We start from the raw sequence: 16670 nt of genomic DNA on the forward strand, positions 1-16670 counted from the left end.
CAATGACGGTGGGCTAAATTGAGGCCCAGACAATACAAAAGATTGCCAACTTTTATGAACACCAATGGACTATTCATTAACGCATTAAATTTATTTCTTAGATTCCACTGGGTCATCCACCAAGTATACTAGTCCGAGCCCGAAAATATCTACCGCTTTTATAGTCCAATCCTGCAGACCCCTACCACTTTTAATATACTATAGAATCGTATCTTCCTTATTTATAAGGCTTTAATATTTACTAGAATCTAGGGCTCAAGACTAGAAGTGCGCGGCAGCCGTAGCCGAATGCAAAATGGTGGAATTTCTGTAGAATTGCTCAAAATCCGATGTATTATCCTAAGCTCAATTTAGCCCACCTAGCACAATCCCACCCCGCTGCATGCGTCTTCGGCGGTTAGATCTTGCTGCAGGAGTTTAGAAATCGTATAGCCGTATATGTCAATGTAGTTTTTACATTGCGTATAGTCTATTGGGAGCAAGGAGCAGGCATTTTGTATAGCCTCAGGCACCTGGTCAAGGTCTAACTCGAGACCCTGGATTCCCTTAGTGATATATATGCAATAGTCACATTCGGTGTCTCGTCGTAGCAAGGTATTTTCAGCGCCGGCAGTACCTAGAAATTTTCACCAGAACGGGCATTAGCATTGGCAAATTATCAAAGAATTTATATATGGAGAACACACTGCTAGCCGCCAGGGCAAGGGTAAGACCGCTCATAAGGGAGGGGAGAATGAGTTTGACCATTTTGTCAATTCGTTAATCCCAATGTATTAATTGTTAGACAGGAAGATTTTTGTATAACAGGGGGAAATAAAGTATCCTACGAATGAACTAATCTTATATGACCAGTCAATATCCTCAAACTAGTCCCGTTTGGAAGTGATTGACGGAGTACAGCGCCACGCAGATCCATTGACCTTTAGAGTGGGGAAAGATCGTATTGGCCCAAGTGGTGCAGTTCGCTTAAAGATCGTGAGCTGAACTATTGGAACCACTTGGCAAGTGTGGTCCTATCATATTACAGGATAGTCGGCTAATTCTTATCGATGGAGGTCATTGCCTCAGGCCACGGAGGGCCAACTGGCTGGAAATCCCCTGCTAACATCTTATCCGACTTCACTTGAAACTTGAGACTATGATGGGACCCGATTCAGACCAATAGGTAACAAGTGAGCGCAGACCAGGTGCAGCCATTTGCTTCCCCGAATCTTTGCAAAGAAAAGGAGGTCGGGTATCACGTTTGTATTCTTCTAGCATTGGAAGACATAACGCTGGTGGGACCAAGTTATGATTGTTTTTTCTCACTGGCATGCTACCTGATCGCCACTCCTTTGGTCCCCTCCTCTCCCTATATTCAAAAGGTCTGCCACGAAAACCAACCACACTCACGACATGAAAGTTTTATTGTTACCTAAGCCTTCGAAAGCTTACGTGGCTGGAAAACTTCAATACGTTGGAGCAGAGACGGGGCCGACCTGAACGCGACGACCTGCGAGGATGACCCGAGATGTGTTGCTCAGAGGCGCGAATTTTGTTAACTGCCGGTATTTTCTGATCCCAGACTAGATCACCCTGGCCGATTGCATAGTCATTGCTCTGGGAGACGCGCGCATTTAAGTTGTCGCAGATAATAACTTGAGTTCTATTTCACCAGTGTGATCCTAAACAGCAATGTCGTCGTGACATCGTCTTGGCAATAGCGCATCAACCAACTGCTTTGACTTCCTCAAAACCTAAATAAGATGGGCAATGGGCGCTGATGATTCTATTCATAAGTAGAGACAGAACTCTGCCGGCTTTCGAGGTGGTAACAGACCAGTAGACGTAGTAGAACTAGTATCAAGGACTCTCATTCTCCAGGATCAGGGCTTAAACTCGCACGGCCTTTGTCAGGACGTTTCCGCGGCGAGAAGATCATTTACGTCTGAAATTCAATTCATCGGTTGCTTTGTGGACTTTATCAAAGCTTAATGCGCCCAGTATCCTGAATGCGCCCGATGCACCTCTTACACCCGACGCCCGAACGCCCAGTTTCTATGCAAGGTGTTCGGTCGGGATTGTAGCGCGAACTCAACAATCCTACTACTCAGAAGGCTTGCTTGGTATCATTGCTAACAGCAACAAGAGTGTTTGACAAGGGCGGAGAAACCGAACGGCACAACGGATGGAGAATCTCAGATTTTCCATGTCACCTGCAACGATATCACAGCGCAGCTAGCTATTACATCTCTGACGCTCCCTCACAAAGGTTGGATAGCCATGGTAGATGGTCATTTAGGAAAACACACACAGTTGTGACAACGTATTAACGACTTCTCAGCTCTATCAGTGGATACGGAGCATACAATCACAGATGCTTGTTGGGTCTAAGCCTTGCCTCCTCTGACTTCTGGAGACGTCAAGGAAAGGATGCTACACATCCACAAGGCATCTCTTTCCGCGAGACTTGCTTTTGGTGGAAATTACAAGTTGGATTTGGATCCACACTGCCTTTGTCGCAGGTTTAGATCTCCAGGACATCCAACCCTTGCCCTGATGGCAAGGATCACAATTTTTGCTAGAGCGCAGAACCCAAGGCAACATTCCAGGAGCAGTGAGAAAGAAACATAGCTCACCAGTAATGAAATATAAAAGGCCAGGAAAGCCTCTTGTGAACCCTGGAAATTATTCCTCAAGCCCATTCCTATCGAACGATATTATCTACATCAAAGGCCTCTACGAACTACTACTGCTCCTGACGTTATCAACTCCTATTCAATATGCGGTTCTCCATTACTCTGTTGATCTCGACCTTTGTGATTTCTGCTTATGCAGCTGATACACCTCCTCCACCCTTCCTTAATCAGGGACCGCCTACTCCACCTCCTAAAGACGTTTGTCGCTGCGACGACGGAGCCAACCAATTTCCCCAGGTTGCCGGGGAGTGGACTAAAATGTGTTGTATGAAGAACCATGGGGTCATATCGACAAAATCTGGCGTTCGAGTGTGTCAACACTTCAAAGATAAGACAGCTTTGGGTGCTTTCAAGACTTGCTGCGGGTCAGCGGCTGGCACCAACCCGGATTACCGAGACTTTGAGGGTCTATGCCAGTAAGAGGAGACAGACCATCGAGCAGGAAAACAGAGGTATGAAAGATTATAGCGATGCTTCCTGGTACACGACACTTATATTATATATATTTAGTGTCACTATGGTACTTTGGTCTGGACAGAGCGACTGATATCTATCAAGTTAGTCTACAGGGGTCAGCTTGTGCATCGAGGTCAACGGCTTAGCATATATGGTTAGGAGTGAGCTGTACTAAGATACTAAATATCGATCATAGAGAAGCTACATTCGTGCTATTGTTGAACAGTCCTGATTTTGTAACCGTAGGTATTATATTTATAAGTACAAGGCAAAATCCAAGGCTTGGCTGATGTTGCATCTTCAATACAACCTGCGCATATCTTTCTAGTTATTAAATTTTAGATTGGTACTACCAGCCAATAGAGCATGAGTAGAATAATTGGTGGCCCTAAAATAGTAGATACACAACAGTACAAAAGAGAAGAAAGAAAGATATGTGGCACAGTGAGTTTGATTGTAGGAAAATAAGCTGACCTATAGGTGTTGTCCATATCACGCCAACGGAGCCCCAGGACACTGACCACCAGTGAGAATACTATGATGGGTTACACGCAACAGTAATCGGTGGTTGCCCTGTGTCCAGTAAGAGAGGTTTCTCTTTGATCTTATTTAGCCTCCTCTTGTCATATCCTTTGTAGTCATGGTCTTGGCTTTGCGTGGCGCAGGGACTGTTGGCTTATTAGGCCCAGTGGCCCGCCACGGGCAACACGTTCTTTATTCAATCCTCATTGCCGTTGTCTTCTGAAGTAACAAAGGCTCCATAGCAATCTTTGACGTTCAACATGGTCGCTCTGGCAGACTGGCACCTCATCCTCTACCCGTTTGTTTTGTTCGTTGCACCCGCCTATGTCCTGGGCCTACGAGAGGCTAATCTGTTTGTTACCGACACACATGACCTTCTGAGCAATGTATCTGCAGAAGTCTTCGAGGCTGAGCCTGTGGCACCTTTGATTCCGAGATCAACTCGGGGCGAAAGCGTCCAGTGCGGCGCTGGCTTCGGGTATTGTGCGAGTACGTGAACGTGTATCTGCTCATATTGTTCCCAGAGTTGACATTTTTCTTTCTTGGGGCTTACTGCTGCCTACAGATATCGGAGGTTGCTGTCCGACCGGTACTCTCTGTTGTCAATATGGATTCTGCCTGCGACCTGGTTACACATGCTGTCCGAACCAGCCTTGCCCGCCGAATGAGGTGTGCTGTGATGGAGGATGCTATCCGAAAGGAGGCCAATGCTGTGACAACGGTCGCTACTGTAGTCCGGGGAACCACTGTGGAAAGAGCTGGTGGCAGATAACGCAATGCTACCGGGATCTCACCATAGAGGAAGCGAGGAATATTACGAAGAACCTCGAGGATAAAATCCTTGGGAACAGTGTCCGGGCAGAGCCATCATGGCAAGGCGGCTTCCTGGGCATTACTTGTGCCGTTCTACTCCCACTGTATATACTACTATAGCGGTAGCCGTACCGGTTGCTATCTCCGTGTGTTAGAACCTCGGTTACAATCATGGAGAGCTCAATAGGATGGCTTAACATCCCCGGAAGGATGGGGGCTAAAGTCTGCAAGCAAATTTCTTCATCAACCAGCGAGATTACGATGCATGTCGGAAAATGGTAACACGAAGGATAATTATTAGAAGACGGAAGAAGAGTTTTAGACTCATGGGATATAAGAGGATAACCGAAATCTGCAGAAATCAAACGTCAATTAATCGTGCGAAAAGATGCGAGACTATTTTTGCTTCATCTCAGTATCCTACACCGATTTCACTGTGAATGGATGTTAAGACGTGGACCTTATCGTATAGCAACATTGCCCAACATTGATTCTACCTCTGGGACCACCACCAGAGACTATTTTGATAGATAGTGTCATCCTCGGTTCCGACAAGGAAACCCCATTTCTTCAGAAACCATGGAGAGATCTCCCAGCTGCGTGCATCCCAAGGAGTCCCGTTTCCACGGCCATGTAAAGAAGTGGCGGTGGAACCCCAACAGCGCATGCTATCATGTGCCAGATCAAAACATAGCTCATCCTCGCTGAACGCTGGGGTCCCGGATGAAATTGCTGTCAATGCTTTGGCACGAAAGGAGGGAAATGGTACAATGTCCAGATAGGGATGGTGGGGGATCCTCATTTGCTCCGGGGTGGGCTGGAGATCTGCGGCCAATGCTTGATAGGAAATAGGCTGGTACCGGCGAACATCTCCCACTCTTGAACAAAATGGCGATTCCGAATTGTCATCTACAAAATCGCCGATGGATAACCCCAGCTGCTTGGCATTTTCGAGAAAGGCAGAAGTACTTGAGAAACTGGTGAGTCTGATTGTTCTGAGGTCGCTACACTTCGGTTCGACTTGCAACAATCTTCTTGCCGTCGGAATGCCTACGGCGTCGGTGCTCCACCCAGGAGGACCTTTCATTTGCGATAGACGACGAACCCCGGAGTACAAAGCCAACCCGACATTAAAGGGGGAGTTGAGGTCAGATATGATCAACTCAAGCCAGCAGCAAAAGCATGTTTGGTTTGCTATGTCCAGCAAACGATCGTCAAGGGCTCCACCCATCGAAATAATGCCATATTTCAAGATGGCAGCAATTCCGAGTTGTTCCACGTCGAGGATTTTCGCAACGTTCTCTAGATCAGAAACGCTAGCGAAACAGCCTAGAAGCTCTCGAAATAAAAGGTGTGGTCGAGCACTTCTATGCTCTTGTATACAGCAAGCCGAGCTGGTTAATGTGAGCCTCTGGTGTGCATCGTGCGATCTGATTTCATATGCTCACATTACAGAGTGGTTGTTAACGCGACAGAGAGGACCAGAGTCTGTTGGAGGAGCTAGCCTAAGCTGACTCTTACGCCGTTTCACAGCCTCGGGGTCTGCTACTTGTTGCGCCTTTTGCCGCTGACCTTCGTCTCGTTGGTTAGGTGTCCCGTAACAGCACGTAACGGATACTTACGACTACGCCGCTTAGCCCGTGCATTTTGCTCTCTTCTCCGTTCCCGCATCCATGGGTATGGATACTTTGTGTCTTCCGACATTAGAGATAGTAAAGGAGGCTATTGTTGGTCTGAGACTGTTGAGATATTACAAGGTGGTCGAAGCACCAAGACGTCACGCGTCTGGCGGAAATAAGCCGGAGATAATCGGTTTTAAGAATGGATGCCTTAGGTACAAGGTTGACCATCATTTCCCCCTTGGCGCAGGTTCCCTACTTCGTACCAAACTATTCATCAAATTAAATTATAAGGTCAACAAATTCAATATCACTTAAAAGACAACCCGTCACAAGTATGACCGGACCTGTTCCTCATTCCATTGCCAAAACTTCTCACACAACTCCGGATCAAAGAGGTCTTTGCGACCTGCTACCACCTTTCCCGGAGGGACAACTACAGCACATGTTAACCCTGCTGCGTGAGGATTATGTTGGGGTTTGGGACCTACTCCATTTTCCAGAGTTAACGGATTCGATGTCAGGCTGAAGGCCGGCATACAGCTCGGTATAAGCACCCACTTCCGGTTGCTGTGCGACTAGCTTCTGTAGGAGCATTAGCAGTAATATTGCTGGCGAGTGGGTTAAACTTACAACGGCAGCTTGTTGCCAACAGGGCATTGTCCTCTGTAGGTCAGTCATTGCAGTCCCTGGATCGAGAGTCTATCTTTGAATCAGCAAGGCTCCATGGAACGATATTGCTCAGAAGACCCACGATACTGCCGACACCGTCCTTCTCAGAGCGCCGCGCAAACTCCACGGCTAGCAGGACATTCGCGGCTTTGCTTCTCGCGTATTTTGTCCAAGCTCCCTCGTCCTTGTGGTAGTCCATATTGGAGAAATCAATCGCCGGGGTCGGGGCCATTCGGACCGCCGAAGAGGATAACCATACCACACGGACTGAGTTTGGGGGAGAGTCTGCTGCAGCACTGGCAAGAGCTGGATAGAGTAGTTTGGTAAAGAGAAATGGACCGACAACATTGGTACCGAGCTGGAGCTCATAGCCCTGAGCGGTTGTGGATCCCTGTGGAGGGATCATCACGCCAGCATTATTCCAGAGAACGTGGAGCTTGGATTCCTTCGCCAGGAACTCCTCGGCTGACTTTTTGATGGTTGATAGGTCACCGAGATCGAGATGTAAGTAGGCAATTTGCCCTTTGGATTCGGGATAGCGTGCCATGATATCGTCGATTACGCTTTGCGCTCTGGATGCGTTGCGGGCAGCAAGATATACTTTACCACCATGTTGAAAGAGAATGGTTGCTAGGTGCAGGCCATATCCTGAGGTAGCACCAGTCACAAGGAATGTCTAAGTTGCCCACTAGGTCAGTATATGGACGTTATTCAAAGTGTCGTTAACATACCTTGCCACTTTGGTCACTGAGATTTGCCTCGGTCAAGGGAGGCTGTGACGACGAAAACAAGCCCATTATTGTTTTAGAGAAAAAATGAGGGATCAGTGAATTCTGAATCTGTTGACCTCCCTCTGCCGAAGAGACTGGGAGATATGGACCTTAATATATAGCCCAAGATTACAATTCGTCGACGACCATCTCATACCTTCAGCCATCCTTATCTTCCATGCCAAGTCCGGTACGGATGTCAGCATTAAAGTTGACACTCTTCGATTGGACGAACGCGGTGGGGCGGAAGTCAGCATTTAAGTTTCAATATCTTATTCTGGAAGTCCTATTGAAGATCCTTTCGATTGAGTTTATCTCTGGTGTTCTGACACCAAAATAACAATTGGATGTGTACACAAGATCTACGTTCGCGCCCACTATGTACTGGAGTAGCCTATGTGACTTTCCCATATATTTATGAATATGCACAATATTGCGCATTCGGATGCCTCGGCGAACACCTGAGCCGCTTGTTTAAATTGTTTGCAAGCGATTTGTGTCTAGCCGTCTCTTAGGTCAGCAGACCCACCCGCCATTCGGCGTGTTGGTCTGCCTCACCTCAATGATAATTCCCATCTCAACGATAAAATTGAAGCTATTCAGAGCTTTTATTTACCATTACTATGCCTAATTCTTATTCTGATATAGAGATGCGAATCTCTCAGGCCTGTGAAGCCGCTCAAGGCCAAAAAAAACCAAATATCTCTGCGTTAGTATGTCAATTTGATGTTCCTTATCAACGACTCAGAGCGTGTATTTAGGGCTGAGCTACTCGAAGCTCATGTTCTATCTTAACCAAAACCCTTGATGATTCACAAGAAAAGGTACTGATTTGTTGGATTTGTCAGCTTGATAATCTATATTATTCACCTACAGCTGGACAGATTGAGCAGAGTACCAATCAAATACTGCAGCGGAATACAATTGACGGGTTATCTCGTACAGTTGACAAGAATTGGGTCTATTGCTTTATTAAATACCTCCCAAGCGAGTTTAAACTTATTTAATAGAAGCCTAAAGATAGGAATTGTCTCAATACAGAGGATATAGGTGTTTTTCAACACTGGTTTGACTGCTTAGAGCCCTTTATCAAGTAGATTTTTTCCAAAAATATATATAATTTCGATGAAACCGACTTCTAACTGGGGCAGGGAAAGTCTTAAAAAGTTGTAACTACTATGTCTGTACGAGCTGCAAGGGGGAATTTATCTAAAGAAATAGGGGAACTGGTCTCTGCAATAGAGTGTATTGTAGCAGATAGTTTTGTTTTTTCTCTATACTTTATATTCAAAGGTGTATATTATCTAGAGAGATGGTACAATGTAGATATTTCTAGTGAGTATCGAATAGCTCTATCTCCTAAAGGCTATACTTCAGATAAGATTAGTTTTGACTGGATTCAATATTTCCACTATTATACAAAGTGCTGTATCTCTAAAAAGGAGATTCGATTACTATTTTTTAATAGTTACGAATCCTATCTTACCTACAAATTTCTTCAGTTCTGTGGACAACACTATATTATATCTTATTGTTTCCCTTCTTATATAATATATCTTGTATAGTCTCTTAATAGACAGTCTTTTCAAGTTTATAAGTACTTTTATTGTAAGTAAAACAATAAGCTTGCTTAGAAAAGTGCTGAGATAGATAATAAGAGTAATTTCTTAAAATAGATTTATTCTATTTATATAAAGACTTTCAAATAATATATAATCCGGGATGCCTTTAAGAAACAAGATATATATCTCTTGAATTTAGAGCCGATAATAAAGTCTCTATATAAGATTTTAGAAGCTACTCCAGAACTTGAGATAATTACAATACTATTACTACCACTATCAAGCTTATTACTGCCATCTACAATACAAGGTTTATATCGAAGTATTAGTAAAGCATAGAGTTTTATTAATAATAGTCCGGAGCTTGATTAGAGTTTTGTATAATATCTTGACCGAGTATTCCAGAGCTTACTGGAAGTCACTGAACTAGCTGCTTAGCTGAAAGATAATCTATAATAATACTATCAATATCGGAAGTCTCAAAATAGATAGAAATCGCAGAGAAGAGTCCGGTATAATAGACCACTGACTGTATATAATATAAAACGCTATATTGCTGATTGTACAGAGAAAGAAAGATTACAGGGTCTCAGACAGATCAGGAAAGTGGGAAGTTTAGAATACAATAAATTATTACAACAGAGAAATATAGGGAATCTGCCTAGTACAGAGGCTAGTCAGATAGATAATAAAGATCCTAATCTATCTTATTAGATAGATACTCAAGGTGATGTTGTATAGGAGCTTGAATGGCTTCAATTTTATCGTTGAGATGGGAATTATCGTTGAGGTGAGGCAGACCAACACGCCGAATGGCGGGTGGGTCTGCTGACCTAAGAGACGGCTAAACCATGCTCCCCCTACCTTTGGGAAAGAATGTGTCTGGTAAAGATGACCCATTCTCGCGCATAGAAAATTGCATCAAGGCTTTTGCTAGGAACTTGTCTACAATTTGTTATTGCAGAGTACTATCGTTGTGCATTGCTCATGTTCGTATTGCTGCAGCCAACGACTCCATGTGTGCCAGGGGTCTATTGGCGACCTCAAGGAACTCTACTCTTGGCCAAGATAAGGGAAAGATAGATAAATGCATATAAATAGTTTTTAGAGACCGAGAAAAAATTAGAAGCAGACATCAGCAAGATACCAGACTGTCTCGCCGAGCTTCGACGAATCGCAACTCGCGTAGTGCCTGGCACGTTTGTCCATAAGACACAGGAGAGTAGAATACCTCCTGGATCAAATTATTGATTTGAAGAAGGCCATGTTACAATTCATTGGGCCATGAGTATTTGTAGGTGAGCTTCCTCAAGTCATGGCCTAATAGTGCAGAGATGTTGAGTGATAGGAACCTGCGCCGCGATATTTCTTCTGAATCTGTTACCGTCTGTTGAAATATATACTAGCTGTCTACTGGTATTGTTAACAAATAGATGTAGCAGGCAGCACACTAAACCTTAAGGTATGGTCCGACAATGATCAGCGAAGAAATTGGGTAGGATAAATGCAAGCATCAGGAGATGGAAAGTGGCAGGTGTAGAGGGTCAGCTGATGATGCCGTGCCCTCTACTACTTGCATACCCGATGAAGGTGCCGAGCTGATTCTATTTCATTCTTAAGATGAGGCCCCACAGCCAATAGAAGTGCCGTCCTTACGTATTTAAGGGAAGGCGGTGAGTCTCCGTGACGCGCCGGCCTAATGACGTCAGTGGACAAAGGAACCCTGGCAGATCGGAATCTCCACTCAATATCGGAGAGATCAGATGTCGACATCTGTGATGTTACCAGAAATCCAGATTTGTTTCCATACGTCATCGAGGTCTAGCATCACCAGGAGACCTAGAATATGTGTGGTTTCGACCAGACACGATACAAAATGACGCTATTCGGCCCGCAGAATGGCCTACGTCCCAGGGAGTTTGGCAATATAACATGAATTACGAATCTCACGAAAATCCACCTCATGACCCCGAATCTACTCGAAGGTATTATTAAGTGGTATATATTGTCATCGTCTGCTTCCGCTTCATTGAGCACCAGGGGATGGAACATCTACCGTCAATAGCATCTGCCACAAACAGAAGATTAAAATCGGTTGTTAGCATAATTTTTAACGGCAGTGAACGTGATTTTACGTGATTCTACACAGTCTTCACTGTGCCGATTGGAGTACACCTAGACCTACGAGAAATGCATTCCCGTGAGAGTTCCAGGGGAGGTTGGGACGGGGGCCCTCGGAAGTACGCCTACAATCGCGAGGGAGCCCGGGAACGAGAGATGCACCTGTAACTAGACCCTCCGTTCCGTTGCAATGCTCCGGTGAAATAGTTCTAACTATGCAATGGTGCAGCTATCTTCCGTATTGGGGGTTTTCAGATTCTGAGAAACATGCTCAACAGTCGATTGGAAGCCATCCGAATGTGTCACGCGACAATGTCTTGACAGTCTTTGCGCAACTCGCCGCGCTACGAATGGGCGCTCAAAGAGCATTAATATCACTTTTTGATAAGAGTATGCAACATGTCGTTGCAGAGGCCACACCGGGACTTAGCTTGCGCGGCACCGAGGGGTGTGAGCGAACAGAAGCCTTATGGCTGGGCGTTTGTCGTCTCCCGCGCCAGCAGATCACAATGTGCTATCATGCAGTAAGATCATTTGTAGAGGACGGTCTGGACATTTTTGTTGCGACGGATCTGACTGAAGATGATCGATTCAAACACCATCCATCGGTATCTGATTATCCGCATAACAGGTTCTACGTGTCTGTACCAATCCAGTCACCGGATGCATATGTCATTGGGAGTGTGGCAGTGCTTGACGACCAGCCGAGGGATAGAGTCAGTGATGAACAAGTACAATTCCTGAAAGAACTCTCGGTGACAGTTATGGACTATTTGCTGTCGCAACGAGCGATGCGAGAGGAGTATCGCGAGGAGAAGATGGTCCGGGCCTTGGGTTTGTTCGTCAGAGGAAAGTCAGACCTGGCCGAATGGTTCTACGGTCGAAATTCTCCGGACAAAAAATATGGTTCACAGATGGCACATGTGAACCGGCGATTGGAGCAATTACAAGTCTCTGGTCCAAGCCCCGATGAGGAAGAGAATCAACGGGAGTGGCTGAATGAAGATGGAGAAGCAGCCAACGCCAAAGCCCGGGAACAAAAGAAGAACAGATATAGATCCCCTGTCCGAAAGTTTGAGAACCAACAGGAAATGGACAGTGGGGATGAGGACGAGACAGATAGCAAAAAGAGCAAAAGACAGCGGCCGCGGCTGTCCCCTACCACTAGCCAAATTCAAGAAACACTTGTCCCCTCCAGTGTGCGATCCGTGGTCAACCGCGCCGCGTCTTTAATATATCAGGCACTGGATGTCGAAGGGGCAATGTTCATCGATGCAAGCGTGTATGCTCGACGCCAAACAGTGGGTTCTACTGAGACTACGCATGACACACCAGGAGCATACAGCATCGACAACAAAGTAGACGAGGACCAAGTCCCTTCCGCCTCATGCCCAGAGTCGGGGTTTCCAGGCTCCGCCGACGGCGAAAAGGAGGCCAGAAGCCTGGTCCTTGGTCACTTCACCTCGTCTACATCTGACCAAGCGGAAAACCTGAAGGACAGTCATTATGTCTCTCTCTCTGGTGCGTTTGTGAGCCATCTCATTGATCAGTACCCCAGGGGGAAGATCTTTCACATCGAGGAAGATGGTTCCATTGCGTTAAGTTATGAGGGGTTAGCAGATGAGATGGACTACTCCGAAAGTGGTGGACGGGGCGCGCAGACTACAGATGCCCAGAAGAAGGATGTTCAGCAGGAGACTATGGACATCAAGCAACTGATGAAGGTTCTACCGGATGCAAGATGCATTGCCATATTTCCGGTCTGGGACTTTCAGCGAAGTCGCTGGTTTACAGTTAATCTGGTCTGGACTGATGATCCGGGCAGAGTCTTGTCGGAGCCAAAGGATCTAACATATATGGCCGCATTCAGCAACACGGTTATGGCCGAGGTGTCACGCTTGGACCTAGAGGCAGCCGACCGAGCCAAAGGCGATTTCATTTCTTCTATATCTCATGAGTTGCGGTCACCTTTGCATGGCTTACTTGGGACTGTAGAGCTGCTCCAAGATATGGTGAACTCCTACGCGCAACGGTCGTTGATCGAGACCATATACAGTTGCGGTAGGACACTGTTGGACACGTTAAACCATCTTCTTGATTATGCTAAGATTAATACTCTCACCCGACCACGGCCGTCAGATGTAGCCGGTAGACAAGGAGGTTCGGACGTGTCCAAGCCCCAATCAGCGGTGCCTGGCTTTCTTCAAGATGAAGACCTGGGCGTGTTGGTCCAGGAGGTGATTGAGGGTCTTCTTGCCGGAGCAGAGTATCAGCGTCGTGGACCAAACGATAATAATGAGGTAGCCGTGAAGAACAATGCCAATATCCCAGAGTCTCGACTGATGACTATTGTGGATATTGAGTGGCAAGACAGTTGGCAGTTCAGTGTTCATGCCGGCGCTTGGCGCAGAGTGGTGATGAATCTGTTCGGCAACGCTCTCAAGTACACGCGCTCAGGCTACATTCGGTTATTGATGAAAAAGAAAACGTTGACGATAGACGGCAAGGACCCTAGACCAGCAGTTCATATCACGATCAGTGATTCCGGGCGCGGCATGTCTAAAGACTTTCTTAGGAATCATTTGTACAGTGCCTTTCTCCAAGAGGATACTACTTCTCCTGGCTTAGGGGTGGGCCTTCATCTAGTCCATCAAATCGTGAGGTCTTTGGATGGACAGATCAAATTCACAAGTGAAGTCGATCGAGGGACAAATGTAGATGTTGTTCTCCCTGTCACGCCGCCAGAACGGTCGACCTCTATTCAATCCTCTGACTATCCCGGCTTGAGAGATAAGCTGAACGGCATGACAATCTCATTATTCACGAGGAGCTCTCAGATGGGCGATCTAGGATTCGACTCGCGAACATTTGAAGATGTCCTGTCGAACCTTGGACATATGGTGTCGGGGTGGTTTGGATTACGGGTATTGAGCCAGGAAGAACTTGACCATGAACGGCCAGATTTCGCTATTGTTACTGAGCATGAGTACTACAAGTATTATCGACAAGGCTCCAATGAGCCGACACCAGGTAGCTCGGAAATCAAACCGTCGCTTCCATTGATTGTTCTGAGTGCGGGAACAAGTAGCTGGAAAGCATTGGGAGAGAGCGTGGACGAATCGGTTATCTTTCTTACACAGCCGTGAGTATTCCCTACCACAATACGAGCACCCCATGCTGACAAATTTACCCAGTGTGAGTCCCAAGACTCTCTCAACGGCATTCAAGCATTGTCTGGGTTTGTCAGATCATTCCCAGGGCTCAACGCCAAAAAGGGACCACTCCCCTTCCGAGCCTGCCAGGGAAACCCCCCAGAAACCTAACGCAGCACCAGAAATCCAAGCGAATAATGGTAAATCTGAGGATCTAGGAAAGACTGATGTTGACGGTGATGTTAGCGACAACAAGCAAGAATCGTCCGACAACGAAGAAACTCAGGATAAGTCATTGTCAGGCAAGATTCTTCTCGTGGAGGATAACCAAGTCAACCTTAAGGTCTGACACCCGAGCTTGTGCGATTGATTTGTTCTAACGGTCGGACCTAGATTATTGAGATGTGTGTCAAGAGTGCTGGATTTAAATACCAGACCGCAACCAACGGCCAAGAAGCCTTGGAGAAGTTCAAGACCGATCGATATGACGCTGTAGTAATGGGTTAGTCTCAACTTTATGGGACCGATCATGGCAAAGCAAGATAAGGCTAACTATAGTGTCAGATATGTCTATGCCCGTAATGGACGGCTTGACAGCCACGCGGCAAATGCGACATTTTGAACGCACGAAACAGTTGCCACCCACAACTATACTCATACTAACTGCAGTTGTGTCAGCCTCTATGCAGCATGAAACCATGATGAGTGGCGCCAATATATTTCTCACAAAGCCTACGCCACTGAAGCAATTAAAAGAAATATTACGGAGACTATCTGAAGGGAAGGATGTGTCCGACGGAATGAAATCATGATGTGATGATGAATGCTCAAACATAGCTGGAGCGATAGATACAGTATAGACAGGGCGAAGGGTACCTCGCCTCATTGACGTAATATATACGAGACTTATAGTTTATGTTCCTGATATTGACCGCACAGGATTTCAATAGTCAGGTGTAATAGTTGTTTTTTAAGGTCTCCTGCTTCACCATCAAAGATGACTCTATCTATAGCGTCTAGTACATATAAAAGAGCATATTTTTTGATGTGGAAATCCCATATTTCAACAATATCAGTATTCTATATTCTAGATGTTGAGATCTATTCTAAATTCAAAGAGAAGCATCATAAGATCAATTTCCGTCGTAGCCGTGAAGCTGCAAGGCCTGCCTTGCCGTCTAAAATTCGCCGTGTCTTCTCCGATGAAGAACGGCAAATCCAACCACCAATCATGCATACGTTACTCGTTCTCTTAACCCAGGGTGACCGTGATGCCAGCACTAGCAGAACAGCTGTTGGTGTCGGTATCATCAGGCTTCTGGTACGACTGGGCGCAGTTGGTATCTCCTGCTGCACAAGAAGCAGACGAACAGCTCGAATCATTCGGGGTGGCAGAGAAGCCAGCGGTGATGAATTCTGAGTCAGATCCCAGGTTGATGGACGAGAGATCCCAGTACACAGTGTCGCCATCCGCGGTGTACTCGAATTGCAAGACACTGCTCTCGCTGTCGGTGGTTGCCATCTTGATGGAGATTCCGCCGGTAGACTCGGTCTTCCAGGCCTCGGAGTACGAGGCGCCAGAGGAAATGGTTTGCGTATCGCTGGAGCTATCGGAGGTGGACCACAGGTATACGGTGCTGCCGAGGTTGTTCACAATGTTGACGCTGCCACTTCCGCCGGCGCTGGCGCTGGCACTGGGGCTCGCACTAGCACTAGCACTAGCACTGGCGCTAGAGTTGGCGGCGATGGAAGTGGTGGTCGGACTACCTCTGGGGTAGGGGTGAGGAAGTGCAGAAGCAGTCATCGCAAAGACTGCCGAAAGAAGGATGTTCGAGAGCATCATGGTTGGTATTGAATAAGAAGTGACAAGGGTTGTCGTGAAAATAAGGTGGGAGGTCAAAAATTGGCTCTAATGAGTGGTCAAGAATGAGGATTTAGAAATGAAAGTCGGAGGATCAACCTCAACGTGAAGCAAATTGAAAAGGAAGGAATGGAAAGAACTGAAAGGATTGTCTGTGCAGTGTGAAAAAGCAAGAGGGTGTAGGTCGGAGGAGTATAGCACTTTATATGCCTCATGGTGGAGCCGGATAGGATGGCGAACACCAGCCAACGCCATAATCAGTGGGGAAACCTACTCCGTACGATTGTATGGCTCAGTCCTGTGCCATGTCAGAATTCGGATAACCATTCCCACGCGAACTGTGGAGTCCAAGTCTCGAACGTCCAGGGCAAGTGTTCCATTGGCCCGGGCACCCTTGGGCTTAGATGCTTAGGCAGAAGCTTACATCAATACTGCCATTGTCCC

General features: G+C 46.4%; 5 protein-coding genes across 5 annotated transcripts; 2 read left to right on the plus strand and 3 right to left on the minus strand.

The window, feature by feature from the left end:
- Positions 1 to 3916: 3916 nt before the first annotated feature.
- Positions 3917 to 4428, plus strand: BDV38DRAFT_280182 (uncharacterized protein; the record flags this gene model as incomplete). The annotated part of the gene is made up of 2 exons (XM_032059239.1): positions 3917 to 4145; positions 4181 to 4428. 2 exons carry the CDS (start codon positions 3917 to 3919, stop codon positions 4426 to 4428), a joined length of 477 nt encoding a protein of 158 aa, XP_031916248.1.
- Positions 4429 to 4814: 386 nt separating this feature from the next.
- Positions 4815 to 6268, minus strand: BDV38DRAFT_240162 (DUF3425 domain-containing protein). Its single transcript, XM_032053863.1, has 2 exons — positions 6092 to 6268; positions 4815 to 6041 (listed from the first exon to the last, which is right to left on the minus strand). Exon 2 carries the CDS (start codon positions 5698 to 5700, stop codon positions 4963 to 4965), a length of 738 nt encoding a protein of 245 aa, XP_031916249.1. The 5' UTR covers positions 5701 to 6041; positions 6092 to 6268; the 3' UTR covers positions 4815 to 4962.
- Positions 6269 to 6290: 22 nt separating this feature from the next.
- BDV38DRAFT_240164 (uncharacterized protein) lies at positions 6291 to 7651 on the minus strand. Its single transcript, XM_032053864.1, has 5 exons — positions 7492 to 7651; positions 6843 to 7436; positions 6722 to 6790; positions 6580 to 6673; positions 6291 to 6524 (listed from the first exon to the last, which is right to left on the minus strand). The coding sequence occupies exons 1-5, from the start codon at positions 7555 to 7557 to the stop codon at positions 6418 to 6420; spliced, it is 930 nt and encodes a 309-aa protein (XP_031916250.1). The 5' UTR covers positions 7558 to 7651; the 3' UTR covers positions 6291 to 6417.
- Positions 7652 to 11282: 3631 nt separating this feature from the next.
- BDV38DRAFT_269205 (hybrid sensor histidine kinase/response regulator) lies at positions 11283 to 15177 on the plus strand (the record flags this gene model as incomplete). The annotated part of the gene is made up of 5 exons (XM_032056921.1): positions 11283 to 11377; positions 11443 to 14355; positions 14408 to 14708; positions 14759 to 14867; positions 14930 to 15177. 5 exons carry the CDS (start codon positions 11283 to 11285, stop codon positions 15175 to 15177), a joined length of 3666 nt encoding a protein of 1221 aa, XP_031916251.1.
- Positions 15178 to 15397: 220 nt separating this feature from the next.
- Positions 15398 to 16324, minus strand: BDV38DRAFT_27437 (uncharacterized protein). Its single transcript, XM_032057833.1, has one exon. The coding sequence runs from the start codon at positions 16206 to 16208 to the stop codon at positions 15618 to 15620; it is 591 nt and encodes a 196-aa protein (XP_031916252.1). The 5' UTR covers positions 16209 to 16324; the 3' UTR covers positions 15398 to 15617.
- Between the last annotated feature and the right edge of the window lie 346 nt (positions 16325 to 16670).

Source organism: Aspergillus pseudotamarii, assembly GCF_009193445.1.
Source record: "Aspergillus pseudotamarii strain CBS 117625 unplaced genomic scaffold BDV38scaffold_12, whole genome shotgun sequence".
Classification (NCBI taxonomy): domain Eukaryota; kingdom Fungi; phylum Ascomycota; class Eurotiomycetes; order Eurotiales; family Aspergillaceae; genus Aspergillus; species Aspergillus pseudotamarii.

Coding starts and splice junctions, on each gene's coding strand:
- BDV38DRAFT_240162 (XM_032053863.1), bottom strand. CDS start 5,700: ATGGGTGGAGCCCTTGACGATCGTTTGCTGGACATAGCAAACCAAACA.
- BDV38DRAFT_240164 (XM_032053864.1), bottom strand. CDS start 7,557: ATGGGCTTGTTTTCGTCGTCACAGCCTCCCTTGACCGAGGCAAATCTC. Junction 6,791..6,842: donor AGGACGGTGTCGGCAGTATC/GTGGGTCTTCTG, acceptor ATTCAAAGATAG/ACTCTCGATCCAGGGACTGC. Junction 6,674..6,721: donor GTTGGCAACAAGCTGCCGTT/GTAAGTTTAACC, acceptor ATGCTCCTACAG/AAGCTAGTCGCACAGCAACC.
- BDV38DRAFT_27437 (XM_032057833.1), bottom strand. CDS start 16,208: ATGATGCTCTCGAACATCCTTCTTTCGGCAGTCTTTGCGATGACTGCT.